General features: G+C 37.0%; 1 protein-coding gene across 9 annotated transcripts in view; it reads left to right on the top strand.

Moving 5' to 3' along the window:
- The window catches only part of FGF12 (fibroblast growth factor 12), a 528,942-nt gene that overhangs the window by 336,890 nt on the left and 174,936 nt on the right, over positions 1 to 17,116 (top strand). For all 9 annotated transcript variants that reach the window (XM_081087036.1, XM_081087037.1, XM_081087041.1 and 6 more), the window contains one exon: positions 4,779 to 4,882. In XM_081087036.1, coding sequence (XP_080943162.1) covers positions 4,779 to 4,882 — 104 coding nt within the window. The remainder of the gene's footprint in view (positions 1 to 4,778; positions 4,883 to 17,116) is intronic.

Below are 17,116 nucleotides of genomic sequence, written 5' to 3'. Positions count from 1 at the left end.
ATTACCCTTTTTGTCTTTTATTAGATAGGATATTACAGTTACAAATGTCTTTGCAAGAGACTGTAGGATTAAAGGGGAAAACAATATGGTATCAACTTTAGGATATAATATCATTTAAACTCTAATGAAATATCTTTCTTGAGATTATTTTGACGTATGGGAAATGATACTGAATTTTCAAGATGATCTTATATTGGGAGTGCATAGATTATAACCCCAAATAGTTCCATTCTCTCTCAGTATTTTCCACTATAAATTTACTTGTGTTTTTAGTGGGCCATCAATGCATTTTTTCATTGCCTATTCAGCAAATTCAACCCAGAATTTTAAAATATAACTGCACTTTATAGTGCTTCATTATTATAAACAATAAGGAGCCTGCCCTTAGAAGTTTCTTAGGAAGATGCTGGATTTACCTGTTGAAAAGAAGGTTTTACCTGTTGGAATGAACTTTTTGCTCCTTCTCTTCCTTCTTTTCTTCTTCCCTTCTCCTTATTTTTCTTCTTTGCATCTTTATTGGTTGTCGCATTAGGTACTTTCTGATGTTCTTTGGGTTGTCACCATATTGTCACTGGAATAACTTTTGTGGATAATAGACAGGTAGAAATTAAGTTGAATAATAACATAGGAATTTTATAAAATACTTTTTTTGGTTCAGTATAATTATACAAGATGTCTAATATCTTGGGTGTAACAGATTCCCTAAACTTTTCCCTTCCTCTTCATTCCCACAAACCTGAATCCCCTTACACACACAAACACACACACACACACACACACACACACACACACACACACACACTGGCCCAATGCACCCTATGTTTATATCCTCTCAAACTTTGTATCATGTAGGGTTCTGGCTTTCCCTTTAAATTCCACATTTGAATATATACTATGTGTGGTAAATGTTATCTTCAATGCTTAATTATGGAAATGTGACCTAGAAAAGCTGTAAATAAGAAAACTTAAAGAGAAACCACTGCTGATTCATTATTTATTTGGCAGATATTGAGTAATGACTTCTATGACCAAGATGCTATGCAAGACATTGAGAATAATAGTACAAGTTTATAGGCCCTTCACTTGCCCATGGGATAGTAGGAGTCTCAAAAAGATTTACAGATGAAAATAATTCCCCAGAGACTACATCTGTTGGATACATCTATTTCCATGGCCTATGTATGACATGTGGCATACAGTAAGTGCTCAATAAATATTTGTGGAAAGAATAAATGACGAATCAGGGGCACTATCAAAATATTTACAAAGTTCTATATGAGAGTTCAACTAAGGCATTTTATGCCAACGTTTAATGACACTTCATTCCCTTTATTTATCCACTTTGTACCCAAAAAATAAGGTAATATTTTTATCCCTGAAATAAAGTGAAGTAGTCATATATCTAGTTTATTTTAAAAATGACATTTTGCATATCAAAATGCCTGGCACAATGCCTGAAAACAAAAGTAGACATTCAAGTAATATAATCTCTTTAGTTTTTTCTTTCTCATTTGTTACTTTCGTTCATTCTCTCCTTCCACTTAAACTTCATTCTGAGATGGACCTTAGTGTTATAGGTCCTAAAATTTATATGCTTTTGGGGACCCCCTTTGAAAAATAAATATAGTATGATGAAATGAAAGTTAAGTACAAAACTGAGTAAGGTAAGAAAATAAATCACAAAAGACTACATTTTAAAAGCTGAAAGTTATTACAAAGATTATAATATCTGGAGAATACTAAAATATTTTAACTATTTGATTCAATTCATTTTTTTTGCCTTATTTTGCATTTATATTCTCTGAACACACCTCCTCTTCTTATAACAATTTCAGATAAGACTCATGATGTACTTCAATAAAATAGGTCTTAAAGGATGAAAAGAGTTGACCAAATTTAGAAATGGGAAAATAAGTTTTTTCAAGAGAGCATAAAATAAAAAAAAAGATCAGCCTAGTTAAAAATCATGGGGGAACTTAGCAAATGTAAAAATCTCTTAAAAGCTGGTTCTAGTGGATGAAATGAGTGACAGGTGATAAAATAGAATATTGGGTTGGAGCCAGGTTGCAAAGGGCTTTGAGCACCAAAGTAAAGACTTTGGGTCTATCCTGTAGACATTGAGGAATCCATCGCTAGAGGTTGTAAGAAGGGAAATGGTAGGAATAGATGCAAGGTACTTGAATGGTGTGCCTTGGTTACACGAGTTAGGATATGGCTTTGAGGATGAAGAGAAAGAATGGAGACTTAGGAGGAATTCCCACTGAGTAGTGAAGGGCTCCAGTGGGTTATAGCCAGTGTGCTACACTGAAGAGAAAGAGTAGGTAAGGGTAAGTCATTTTCCATTTCTCAAGATTTTAGGAGGCAGATGCAGACCCTCCCAAAGAGAACAGTTTGTAGTTTTTACCACTAAAAAGTCTAATTACAAATTGGTTTTTGAACTGATTTTTTTAATGAACTTGTTAAATCTCCCAAAGCACACTATCTAAAGTCATTGTCACCTTGTGGTTCATATGAAACTTTCACACAAGTGTTTGTCCCTGCCTAACTTGAGTAGTTCTCTCACTCTCCTTAGATAGGTAAAGCTTCATAGTTGGTTTTCTATTTCTGTTTTAGCTAAAGGAACCAATGTCCCTGCGTTTTGCCTGGGAAATCTTTACCTTGGAAAGACATTATGTACAATTTTGGATTTCATTACTTTTCCCATAAGAATTGTCATTAAACTTGATATTGCCTAGTAAATGTGATTATTTACAATGCGTAACTATCTTGCATTAGTTTGTATCTTTCATGTTAACTCTGCTTTCATTACCAATCTCTATCAGTTAGGATTAGGATTAACTCTGTGTTGCACAGACTTATTTTCCTACAAAAATGGCAGACCTGGGACATTGAATGTGTGACTGGTGCCACTTCTCTACAAAGTCCTCGGGGACCCAATTCCTTTCAGCTCACCTGCTACCACTCCCTCAGGAGAAGCCCTTGTTCTCATGGTCTAGTCATGACCCAGCCGCCACTGTTAAAGCAGCAGTTAGGTAAAGCGTTGAGATCAGGGCAAGAGACACTTATGAGCTGTCTTTAGGGAAGGAGGCTTTATGCATTAAGAGACCCTTCTGCCTACATCTTCTTGGCTAGTACTGAATCTGTAGCCACGCTAGCTGCAAGTTATGTAGGGAAATAGCTAAATCACCTGTTATTTTGTAAGAACGTAAGAACAGATATTAGGAGAAATTAAACTTGAAATGGAAGAAGGGGGGAAATAGGATATTTGGGGCAGGTAACCACATTAAAGAGCCAGAAAGGCTTTGTTCAGATGCTGTTTTACCTGGCTTATCTCTTTGAACCTGTTTGCCCTTCTAAAATTTAGGATGATCATTCTGTCCTGAACTCTTCTTAGTGTTTGTGGTGGCAGGTCAAATACAATAATGGATTTATCAGCACTTTGAAAATTGTGTTGCACAAATATGAAATATTATTGTTTTTAAAGTACTAAATCATCTTCTGAATATAAATTCAATATTACTTGGGTGATATATGAGTTTTTACATCAGACCCTAGGCTAACCTTACTTGACACATGAACATTATATATTAATGATAAGTAACTCATAATATAAGAGAGACCACATCTCTGTTTATGAAAAATTTTAAGAACATGATAATGCATTTGCTTATTCTTTCAGTTTTGTGCAGTGAGGATTATTATGCCCATTTTACAGACAGAAAAATTAAAGCAGAAAGGTTAAATGAATAGCTCCACATCATGCAGTTTCTGAGTGGTGGGTTTTAGAAGCGATGTTGTCTGCAAGGCTCACACATTTTTGTAATCTTGCTGCTTGAATCCTTTTATGCCAACTTCTGGCTGCCCATTTGGAAAGTCCAGATCTCTAAGATTAGAATGCCAGAGTCTCAGTTATTTATCCCTACCTTATCTACATGGTGTTCTTTTCCATTTCTTCCCAATATGAAATAAATCCTCCAATCTGCCAGCCCCTTCCTGTGCACACCCATTACCCTGCAGAGCCACCTAATTTACTGCCACGCTAAATGTTCTTTTGTCCCTGGCTCACTCAACTGCTGTCCTTTCTTTAGGTGTCAACGCAGGTTCCATCTTCTGTGTAAGATATTTCCCGACTACTTCATTCCACACAGACCTTCCATTTTCCTGAACTCTGTAACACAGAGAATATATATAGAATGCATATATTACATTTAATTATAGACATAAATTATACACTGTATCAGATGATTCCATATGTCTTAGCTTTCTTTCCCCAACTAGATCTTAAGGTCTTGTACTTCTTAAGTTATTTCAGTAGCACAAGGACAGTGGTGAGAACAAAGGAAGAAGTCTGGAATTTGTTACAAAGATCATACTTTATTAGCATTTTTTTTTACTATAAATATGTTCCACTATTGAAAAAATTGTGGGTTAAATTATTTGTTATAAAACAAACATCTGATATTACGTGGTTTGAGTGTTGTTCATTTTGCGGAAGGGAGATCTTGAATTCTCAGATCCAGGTGGAGCCCTTAGAAACCTTCTAATGTAAACCCTTCATTACAGATGAGTTCATGTGGTTTACTTGGAAGAAGGGTAAGTTGTCCTCACCCTTAGACATTCATTCTCTTCCATGCTCCCTCTTCCTTTTTTACTCTTTCTCCCTCTCCCTCTCCATTTTGGTTCACAGTTTTTAATTCCCCAAAAAGTTATCTTAATAAATGAGATGATTTACTCAAAAGGTCACTGATCCCTTTCCTCTCTGTCTTTTTCCTTTCTAGCTCTCTTCAATCTAATTCCCGTGGGCCTGCGTGTGGTGGCCATCCAAGGGGTGAAGGCCAGCCTCTATGTGGCCATGAATGGTGAAGGCTATCTCTACAGCTCAGTAAGTCCCTGTGTGTGTGTGTGTGTGTGTGTGTGTGTGTGTGTGTGTGTGTGTAAACTGGCATTGGAGTAACCATCATTCCATTATTTCAGGGGGGAAAAAAGTGGCAGCTGACATAATTCTATATTCTCTGAGCCAGTATGTCAGGATTATTATGACGATTTTATAATTCAAAATGTTACAAACAGTGTCCTGTTGAGAAAGAGCTAGTTACTTTCCTGCAATGTAAATTCTCTTCATCTAGCTTCCACTTCTGTAGGATAATCTACTTTTTGAATTTTATCTTTATGTTTAATGTAAGAAGTGAGTCATTTTTCCTTTCTCCTGTTGCCTCTTCTTCAAGCACAGAGGATGGTTTGGGAAGCTAGATTCTTCAGTTTGTCTGGGAGTCTTCTCTGTCTATGGAAGAAGAACTTTGAAAATAGATTATGCTTTTGTTGTATTTAATAAAATCTGTGCAGTACCTGATGGGTCAGATTCCTGGGGTAACTGGTCACTTTGAAGGCAATGTTAATATTTGGGCTGAGCCCTGGATTAAGGGCTGGGATATTTAAGTTTAATCTGCATTCAGTTACTCTGAAGTTATCCCTTTGAGCAAGTTACCTCCTCTCTTTGACTGAATTTCTGGACCTTTAAAATGATGCTGTGTAACGTCATTTTTAAATCTGAAGCTGATAAAATTAGGTAACATCAGTGGCTACATTATCAGCACTAACATGTTGTAAAGAAGTTAATGATATTCTAACACCAATTCAATCTCAAGATAATAATTTATGCATTGAGAGAGAATGTGGTTGCACGAAACCTTGTGTATATATAATTTCTGTTCTCTTATAAGGGAGTTGTCTATTTGTAGTTCAAGAAGAAATATCCTGAAAATCATTGCTACAGATTTCCACTTTTACTTTCTGTGTTCTCAGTAAATAACACAAGGTTATTCAGGAAGTTCTCTTATCCTTATAAGATACTAAATCAGTTATTGAGTAACTGCCATTAAGCTTTTTAAATATTCAGTTAAATGGATTTCTGGTATATTATGCTTGATGTTAGTAATGTATCTGTCATTCATAGTAGAATTCTTTTTAAAAAAATATTTTTTAAAATATATTTTATTGATTTTTTACAGAGAGGAAAGGAGACGGATAGAGAGTTAGAAACATCGATGAGAGAGAAACATCAATCAGCTGCCTCTTGTACACTCCCTGCTGGGGATGTGCCCACAACCAAGGTACATGCCGTTGATCGGAATCGAACCCGGGACCCTCAAGTCCGCAGGTCGATGCTCTATCCACTGAGCCAAACCGGTTAGGGCTAAAAAAATATTTTTATTGATTTCAGAGAGGAAGGGAGAGGGAGAGAGAGATAGAAACATCAGTGATGAGAGAGAATCATTGATTGGCTGCCTCCTGCATGCCCCACACTGGGGATTGAGCCCACAACCTGGGCATGTGCCCTGACTGGGAATGTGACTTCCTAATTCATAGGTCAATGCTCAACCATTGAGCAATACTGGCTCTCATTCTTGGTGTGCCATAATTCTAACAGTTCTTAATGTCCAGTTATTGTGAGTGTGTGCTTTAAATGTAAAAATGAAAATAAGAAAAAGAAGATAGCAGGTTGTTATTTAAAGTAATTTTAGTTTCTTAAACTTAAAAAAAAAATTGAATGTATTCCAAGCTAAAACATGGAGAAGATCCTAGGGATAATATGGTTTAAGGATTTAATCAGTCATCCAGTCAACAGCTAAAGGTAGAGTGTATTACGCTCATATTTATATTTAGAAGGTGATTATTTAAGAGTTTATAATTAAGGGTGTAGTTCCATAGAAGCTGTAGAGTTTATTTCTCTGGACCAGAGTGATTTCCAAAGGTCTAGGAGGAGGAAAAACACCGAGAGTCTGGCAGTGGTAGTATAGGCAGGTGGCAGTTGTGTAAGAGCCTGTGTGTGTGTGTGTATGTATGTGTGTGTGTGTGTGTGTGTGTGTGTGTGTAGGGGGCGGAAGTGCGGAGGGGTCACCCTGTTGGATGCAATCCCAGAGTTCCTGGGAGGAGGCTGGATTTTCAGTATGAGATGACTAACCTTTATACTCTGCAGCATTTTCAGAGATTCATGGCTTGAGCCCATCAGAGGAGGTTTTAAGAAATTCTTGCCAAGAGAATCTTACTGGAGGTGCTTTATTTTTTTTTTATTTTTTTGGTAAAGGAGCTAATGACTTGGTAAAGCCAGTAGTCAGCTGTTGCTGAGTTACCTGTTTGAGGTTTCTAGCGTTTCAGTTTTCCTCTTCACTTAAATGAAACCTGCCTCATACCAAGAATTGCAATGCTTTTCCCTGTTTATGGTCCTGCCAGGCTACTGGGAGCAATTTTCCTTTATAAGCACTGGCATTGATCATGAGGCCTCCTCCTTTCAAAATCACCCTCTTTCTGGATAGGACCAATAGGTGTGAATGCTGATTTTAAATTTTAAATAGGGGTATAGGTCTAAGATGCTGTAATAGGGCTAAAAGGGACCAGTATGGGGGAAGCAGACCCGAAAGAGAATTGGGTATCAAGGCTTTATCAGCTTCATACCGCTGCTGTCTGTGCGGATTGCCTCAGCAGGAGAGCACTGATGCAGCCAGGAGCCCAGCCCTGTGGTGAATTAAAAACAGGCAGTTAACATAGGCTGTCCTGGGTGTTTTTGTATATATTAAGGTTTGAAGTTATTTGAAGAGCAGTTTTCTACTTTATGTGCAACGGTGTAGTTGGGCATACCAGCAAGGACCATAACTGAGTATATGATGGGGAAGGAGTGGGAGAGGGGTGTGTGACCCAAGACGCCCAAAGAAACAGAGACAGAGCATTCAAGGGAAATTCACAAACAGTATCATTTATCTAGTGCCATTTACCTAGTTTGTATTCATTTTTAGCCAGAAATTAATTCCCTTGTTACTTCCAACTTTCTTCTAACCAGGTGAGAGAAAGACAGAGTGATGTTAGGAAGTGTAGAGCTAAACTTTAAAGATCCATTCCAGAAAATGTATGTTTTAATAGGTGACGTTCATCCATATGTATTTAATGAGATTGTTAATGCATCTGTATTTGTTTGCATCATTAGAGTTTATATATTTTTGCTTCCATATTCTTTATTTCCTTACATTAGTGAAACATTTTTTTTAAAAAATTTTCTGTTACTTTGTAAAGGTAGGTTATAATTCTACCCCTTTAATGATTTACCCTTATTTTTAACATACACACGTACATAAGTATATAGTTTGCTAAATATTTTCAATGTTTCTATTCTTCCAAACAGCTGACAGATCTGAGGGTGTTTTCTTGCTCAGTGAGCGCCACCACCCTTCTTGGCAATTTGATTAGTTACACTTTAAAGTGAAATCATATGCACAATAGGTTATTATTCTACAGCTAATAGTTAAACTTACAGATCTTTAAAAGAATTTCCATGCACATGGTTTTTGTTTCTGTCTGTCTGTATCAAACCTGGCCCCTCTGAGTTTTCTTCTAAATGAAAACTTTGCTTTGTGTGTTAGAGTTCACTTCATTCTGGTGAAAATGCCTTCCTTTCACCTTCCCTCTTGGATTATAGTTCAGACAGTTATACAATTAGAACTGGACCAATATTTTTATATGGTATTGACTTCTGACATGTTACTGACCATGACAAGTATGCTGCCAGTTTGTTATTTTTTACTTCCTTGGTAACCTATATGGGAAACCTGAAAGATGTTTTACTCTTTATACATCATGTTCTGCAAGTTCTTTATAATAATGTTTAGTTGTGAATCTATCTTAATTTATCTTATTAGGAATTCAGAATTCCCTTCTAATTCAAAGAACCATAGTTCTTCAACTTTGGAAAATTTAAACTCTCAACCCATATACGTTTTATTTCTCATGTTTTCCAGCCTCTTGAGCTGCCAATACTCAAGTGACTTACATGGAAAACTTGCCAATTAATCTACTCTTAATTTTATGCCATCTGTTTAGTAATTTCACTATAATTTTTCATCTTTGGATGTTTAATGGTTTCTGTTTAATATTTACCTGTTCCTGATTTATTGCCTCCTATTTTTATTATCTGGCTCTTTTAAAAAACATTCATGAACTCATTTATCTTTCTGAGCATTATTATAATACTTTGTCAGACTTTTCCATAAGGTTAATTTCTTTTGTAATGAATTCATGTTTCTATTGTGGATTTTTGTTGGCTGCCATTTTTAGAAGCGGATTCAGATTATGTTAGAATATAGAATGAGTTCTCGATGTGTTTGGAATTTTGATCTGCAGGCACATTTATCTCCCTCTTTTCCTGTCCGAAATCTACTTCTTCCTCTGAGGTTTCACCTCCTATCGCTGTTTTGATTGTCTCTACCCAGCCTTCAGGGGCTCTAGTTTAGAGTAAGATTTTAAGAGTCATTTCAAGGCTCTGAGTGTAACTTGGGGGTTAGGGAAAGAGGCCTGGGCTAGGGTTGTGGCTAGGTCCTCTCATTGTGAGGCTATGTCTATCATTGCTTCGTGCCTAAAGTAGTAACTGCATACTTTATTTCAGACCTTTAAAAGTTGGAGCAGGAAAACTATCCCAGGTCCTGGTGTGGCACAGTAGCCTGCCTCTGGCCCTCTAGTGTACACAGAGGGCTTTGGTTGGCATTGACTTGAGCAGAGCAGAATTCTGGGTCACAAGGCCTCCTTCAGGACCTGGAGCTCAGCAGGCCTGCAGCTGGGACCTGCTCAGTGCTTTGTGTTTCTGTCCTATACAGGTGCTTAGCTTGCTTGGATCGTGGCTATGTCATATAGGCCTTATACAGGGTATCCCCCAGAAATGTATGCACATACTTTGAATGATTATAAAGGCAGTGTTTATTAAATCACAGACCTTAACAGCTGATAGTTCAATTTTGAAAATGAAATATATTTTAATAAATTACATACATGTAATAAATTACATATTACATAAATTTGTTACATATAAATATATATTAGGCCTTTTATATTTTATTCATCATTGCTATCTGTTTGGAGCAGAGAAGATGCATTATAGTTTGAACTCATGCCTCTTTTATTTGTTATCATGATAAAAGCATATAATATAAAATGTACCATCTTCATCATTTTTACGTGTACATTATGGTAGTGTTAACTATATGCACATTGTTATGTGACAGGTCTCTAGAACTTTTAAATTCTATAAAACTGAAACTCTATACCCGTTTAACAACAACTCCCTTTTCCCTTTCCCTCAGCCTCTAGCAAACACCATCCTTCTTTCCGTTTCTGAGTTTAACTACTTTAGATATCTCAAATAAGTGGAATTATGCAGTATTTATCTTTTTGTGACTAGTTTATTTTACTTAGCATACTGTCTTTAAGGTTAATCCAGTTATAGCATATGACAGGATTTCCTTCTTTAAAGGTGGAGTATACATATTGTTTATATATACCACATTTTCTTTGTTAATTCATTTGCTGATGGGCATTTAGATTATTTTCATAAGTTGGCTATTGTGAAAGTGCTGACATAAGCATGGGTATGCAAATATCTGTTTGAGATCTTGTTTCTAGTACTTTGTATATATAACAGGAAATGGAATGCTAGATCATAAGATATTTCTGTACTTAATTTTTGAAGGAAACTCCATACTGTTTTCCATAGCAGCTGCATCATTTTGCATTCCCATCAGCATGTACAAGTGTTGCAGTTTCTACATATCAACATTTGTTATATATATTTTTCTTTTTTTTAAGTAGTTATCATCCTAACACAGTGGTTCTCAACCTTGGCTGCACATTAGAATCAGCTGGGAATCTTTTTAAAATCCTGATTTCTGGGCCTCATCCTCTGGAAATTCTTTCTTTGCTATGGGGTGCGTCAACAACATTAGTAACAAAGAAACAGAATTTCTGGAGGATGAGGCCCAGAAATCAGGATTTTAAAAAGATTCCCAGCTGATTCTAATGTGCAGCCAAGTTGAAAACCACTGTCCTAACAGGATTGTATAATATATCTCATTGTGGTTTTGATTTCCCTAGGATTTGTAACTAGGCTAAAATTATTGGGTCTTTTTAATAAGTAGTTTGATACACTAGCACACATATCACTATTTCAGTGGCTAATGATTAAAATGTTTTGAAAAGGTTTATTTTTCTATGATTATTATTTATTTACTTTATAAACTAAAAACAATTATATTGACAATGTCATAGCCTTGAATCAATTATCTCTATAATCTGAATTAGATTGCTTATCCTATATAATAAAAGCCTAATATGCAAATCAAACGAACGACTGAGTGAATGACCTGTGGAACGACCGATCATTATGACACACTGACCACCAGCCAAGGCAGTTGCCAGCGGGGGGCCCCCCAATCGCCCCACCGGTCACCCTGCAGATTGGCCCTGATCGCAGGCCAGGCCTAGGGATCCTACCCATGCACAAATTTTGTGCACCGGGCCTCTAGTAAATTAATAAATGTTTTATTTCAACTGAGGGATACACAAAGTTCAAATAACATGAATATTAATTTTTATTGTTTAACACTCTCCTAACCCATTCCAATTATACATGAAGCTAATCAGTGATAAAGTGACTTTTTAAAGTCGATTTACATTCTGATGCATAAGTAATATTGTAAGTCTTCATAAGATTAGCTACACAGTGACAGCCATAGCAGCAGTGTTAATGATTGTGCTAGTAAAAATAATATAGCATGTTTAGTTTTTATTGTTTCTAAGTAGTTTTTAGATTTGTATTTAATTTTTACAGAAATTTGAGGAAGAACAGGAACTAACTACTAAACACTGATGAATAACTAAGGTTGTTTACTTAAATGAGCCCATCCTAGTGAGTAATAGACCTAAAACCTGATCTAGGTGTTAACTTCAAAAACTATGAGCTTTTGCCTGGCCAGTATGGCTCAGTGATTGAGCATCAACCTATGAACCAGGAGATCATGGTTCAATTCCTGGTCAGGGCACATGCCCAGGTTGCAGACTTGATCCTTAGTAGGGGTGGAAGGAGGCAGCCAATCAATGATTCTCTCTCATCATTTATATTTCTTTCCCCCACTCTCTCCCTCTCTAAAATCAATTTAAAAAATCTTTAAAAACAAACAAACAAACTATGAGTTTTTAATAATATTGTGCACTCCTTGGGGTTATTTACTAAGTGTATCGGTTAATAGTGAGGATTTTGTAATCAAAGAAAACATGATTATTTCAAGAGAAACATCAAAAGTGCTTTATTCAAAGTAATGTCCATCACTAGCTACACATTTCCCTCATCTTTCAGGTAATTTGTGGATATCGTCCCAATAGAACTTTTCTTGCTTTGAGGCAAACCATTCAGAGACCCAATTTTCCCCTTCTTCGTATGTTTTGAAGTGCTGCTCAGAAAGCGCGTGTGCCATCAATCAGAACAAGTGGTAATATGAAGGAGCAAGGTCTGGTGAATACGGTGGGTGGGTTAATACTTCCCAGGCAAGATCTCTTAATGTGTCTTGAACTGTTTTTGAAGTGTGTGATGGGTGCGTCATCATGAAGCAAAATTACTTTGCCATGTCTTCTGGCCCATTCTGGTTGTTTTACTATCAAAGCGTGGTTCAAATTGATTATTTGTTGTTGGTAGTGATCACTATTAATGGTTTCACCTGGTTTAGATGCTCATAATACACCACACCTTCCTGATCCCACCAAACGCAGAGCGTTGTCTTCTTTCCGAAGCGATCTGGCCTTGCAGTCATTGTTGATGGTTGACCTGGATCAACCCATGATTTTGTACATTTGGGATTCTCAAAAGAAATTCACTTTTCATTGCCAGTCACAACTTGATGCAAAAAAGGACTTTCTTTCATGCCGTTGAAGCAACATTTTATTGATGACTTTTTGGTTTTCCATTTGTCTTTCGTTCAGTTGATGCGGCACCCATTTTCCTTCCTTTAAAATCTTTCCCATTGCTTGTAAACAATCAGAAATTGTTTGCTGAGCAACATTTAATCTTTCTGCAAGTTGTTTGAGTTTGACACGCATCTTCATCCAACAATGCTTGTGATTGTTGGTCTTCAAACTTTTCCTGTTGACCTGGATGTTCTTTGTCTTTCACATTGAAATCACCACTTTTAAAGCGTTTAAACCAGTGTTCACAAGTATCTTGAGATGGAGCATGTTCACCATAAGCTTCCTGAAGTATACGATAACTTTTTCTTCAAAATAAAGTAATGAATTAAAACTTCCCACCAATGCTTTTTTTTTGGCACGAAATTCGACATTTTTAAGTGTAAAAAATATCTATGATGTTAGCACCTTCAGCAAATTTGACATATGAAGTTTTGAAGCTTGCTCTCAATACCACAATATAGCATACATATCAAATTGCATATATATCAACATTTGAGTAACTCCATCTATTGAAAAAGATGCACATTATTAACCAGTACACCTAGTATAAGAAAACATTTTCATTGTGGAGTGTTTCTCAGTTTTTTTCCTGAACTTTCATATGGTCTCATTTGGCTTTGCAATAACTCTGATATTGTAATTATTACTGAGTGACAGAAGCTACACCTTGGAAACAGAAATTAAGTGATTAAAAGGAGTTCATTCTGTATAGGTGAGATAAGTCAAGAAAGAGGAACTTGGAGTTCAGTGTTCATTTCTTTAATCAACATTGCTTATCCTATTTTCTGTTGCAATTAAGAGTGTGCTACTCTCTATATTTTTACAATGTAATGTCAAAAGCATGATTCTTTAAAACCAGGGCAGCCTATCCCCTGGTTTATGATGGTTTTCATTAAAGCAGCAGTAACAATAAGAATGAGAGAATGCTTGACTTATTCATGTCCTTTGGGCCATAGAATTTAGAATTCTATGGTCTGGTGCTTCAGCAAGAGTAGAAAATGTGAAGATTGCAAGAGGATCCTGACTTTATATTGAAACACTGTATGAAGAATTACTAAGAAACATGGAAGGAGTCTCTGAGGGAGAAGAAAAGGTTAATATTGAGAGCCATAAGAAAAATATATTTTATACCCACACGGTGGACAACAGGAGAAAGTACTTTTTATTTTATTCCTCTAATTTCTTTTACTTTTCCACTATCAGATTTCCAAAATTTCCCATCACTGAGCACCCAATACAATTTTTCTGTTTCTGCAGCCAAAAATAACTTTCACATTTTGTACTTTGATAAGATATTTATCTGTATATTTCTTTTCTTCCTTTTGTTAGATTTATGCCCTGTGTATCCTGTCGGATGCAAGCTTCTTGATGTTAGGCATCATGTCTAATATAGATCAATATCTCCCACAGCACTGAAAACTTACCAAATAAATATATCTGTTAAAATCTTGTTGATTCTGTTGATGGATGCATTTCGTGCAGCTTACTTCTGGTAATATTCCATTGGCCATCTGGTCTTTATGGTTTTATAATAATTATCCTGATTGTGACTCCACACACTTTCTAGCTCCTTTAACTCATTCAAATTTGAATACGATATAACTGTCTTGTTAAAATATGGAAAGTTTGGTAGAAGAATCACATTGTTCAGACATCTCTGCATTGAGGCTGATACTGTGTTGTAGTTTTATATTGTTGTCATGTTCTCTTTTTTTTTTTTTTTTTTTAACTAAGTAGGGCTTCTAAAAGAGAGGTGGGATAGAAGCAAAGGTTGGCCAGGACATTTTCTTGTGAAGCCACTGGTGATTACAGTTCATCTCTCAGTGAAAGATTTCCACTCCATGTTGAAAATAAATAGATTTTTAAGCATGTCTAGAATAGGGGTACAAAATGCTTGCTTTGGAATTTGAGTTTTCTCATCAACTGACTCCCTTATGGAAGATTCTGAAATTTGAGGTATATGCAAACTATTTCTTGGGAAAAGTGGTATCTCTAAAAACTCCCTAATATTGAAGAACAGTAAGAGGTCACCTTAGCCATTAATGCCAAATTAATCATAGAATGTTGAAGTTAATGGCACCAGAATAGAGAGAAGTCAAAGGCCAAATCACAACTATGGTTCAGTAATTAGATTGTTAATATTCAGTTTAGGTCATTTGCATATTTCTGTTCTTCCATATACTAATGGTTTCCTTGAATTTTATAACATTTCTTTCTCAATTCAGGTTAATTTTTGGCTATATAGCACTGAGAAAAAAAATGCTTATTTTTTTCTATGTCTTTTTACCCTCATATATATTAATTAACTGAAGTGAGGTATTTTTTTCAACTAAAAATAAAGAAAATATGGAATACTGCCAGCCCAAGAATCTGGCATTTGTTCCTTGCAAACATGTGATATGATTGTTTTATTAGAATTACTAGGGGCCCAGTGCACAAATTTGTGCACCTTTGTGGGCCACAAAGATGCAGTGGGCACATGGGCGGGTCTTGGCCCATCCTCCCTGCCCCCGCCTGGTCCCTCCCACCATGGCCTTCCCCTCCCCCCCCATCCCCTCTCTGCCAGCAGCCCCACTCCTGCCACCACTGCTCCCATGCTCTGATGGCACTGGCCCCTGCTCGCACCCACTGATGGCACGGAGTAATTGGGGCCGGCAGCAGTAGCGGGTGCGAGCAGGGCCAATGCCATCAGCGGGTGCAAGTGTGGCTGCTGCCCCAATCACCCCTCAGGAGCAAGGGGAGGTAGAGAACCTCTCAGGGGTGATCAGGGCTAGCAGCCGCTGCTCACACCCACTGACGGCACCTCAGGACTGGGACCAGGCACTGGCAGTGGGTGCAAGTGGGGCCACAGGACTGTGGTGGGTGGGAGCAAAGAACTTTCAGTAACCACCAGATGCTCGCCCTAATGACAGTGACGGGTGCCCCGCCTTGATCTGGCGCTCCCACTCACCTGCTCCAGCATCCCGCTGCAGCTGAAGCCCACCATGTTTTGTGCTCTGCGCTCTGCTGCCAATGTCCACCATGTTCCATGTGTGCCTGCTGATGGTCAGCGCACATCATAGCAACCGCTTGTTTGGTTGTTCAGTTTTTCGGTTGTTCTGCTGTTTGGTCTATTTGCAAATTAGCCTTTTACTATATAGGCTGTTGCCTTTCTTTAGAATGAATCAACAGGTCATTACTTATACTTTCAGTAAGGATTGAATAATATAAGCATACATTTTTATCTTATTATGATGTTTTCAGCTGTAGGTGGTGTTGGTTTTATTCTGAGTTTGTAACTTCTGGAAAATGTTAATACTTTAGCTCCAGGCCTAGCCTTAATTGTAAAAATTAGCATATTTGTTTGTAACAACATTTTTCATTGAAAAATAAAAGTAGGATTAAGCTTCTAAGATCAGCACTAATGAGGACCTTCAGTTGAATCATTTGAAAATGATACTTAATTTTATATTTTTACTTTCTATCTTACCCTTAGGAAAATTAAGCCAATGTGTAGTCATATATCCAAAATTTCGAGATTGTGTTTCTGTAGTCATTAGCAAATTAGGCAATATTAGACATTATTTAAGAATGCGAGCTTTAGAAATAAATCCTGGCTCTGTTATGTACTTTTTATAGTGCCATTACAGACTCAGTTTTCCTGTATGTAAAATGGAGATAATAATGAAAATGCCAGCTTTCTAGGATTATAGTGAGGGTTAAATGAAATGATGTATGTCAAGCCCTGGCACTGCCTAATACCTGGCCCATTCTCAGTGTTAGCTGTGAGTAGCAGCAACCTCAGTAGTAATAATAGCTACATTGAAGAAGATGCTCAGTGTATCCTCAATCGTTTTTTTAACCATCAACCCATGAAATTCATGTAGGGTTAATTCTACTCTTAGTGTCAGTAGGGACTACTCGTTTGCCTAATCCAATATCTTTAGCCACCCTGTCCATTCAAGGTTGGTGACAGAGTATTTGAGTATTTCTCACTTAATTGGAGCCAATTAGCTTCAGGCCCCAAACTTGACTTGATGTGTTGAAAGAGTTGCCTTTATAAACACACACACACACACACACACACACACACACACACACACACACACACCACCACCACAACAACAACAACAACTGAATTTAGAGCTGAGAGAATAAAAGGATGACAACCACTTTAAAAGCCCAAGGAGAAATCCTGTCTTAGAATGATTCCAACATTCAGAGGGCAGGAGGTCTGGGTGAAAAAATGGAGAAATCAGGACTTATTCACCTCCTGTAAAGCTGTACATGAAGACATACCTGAAGCCAGCCTTGCCTCTGAAGTTTTCAGTTTCATGAGCCAATAATTCCCCTTCTTGTGTGA

This window comes from Myotis nattereri (genome assembly GCF_964212035.1).
Source record: "Myotis nattereri genome assembly, chromosome: 3".
In the NCBI taxonomy this organism is placed as follows: domain Eukaryota; kingdom Metazoa; phylum Chordata; class Mammalia; order Chiroptera; family Vespertilionidae; genus Myotis; species Myotis nattereri.
This window is presented reverse-complemented; position numbering and strand designations above follow the sequence as displayed.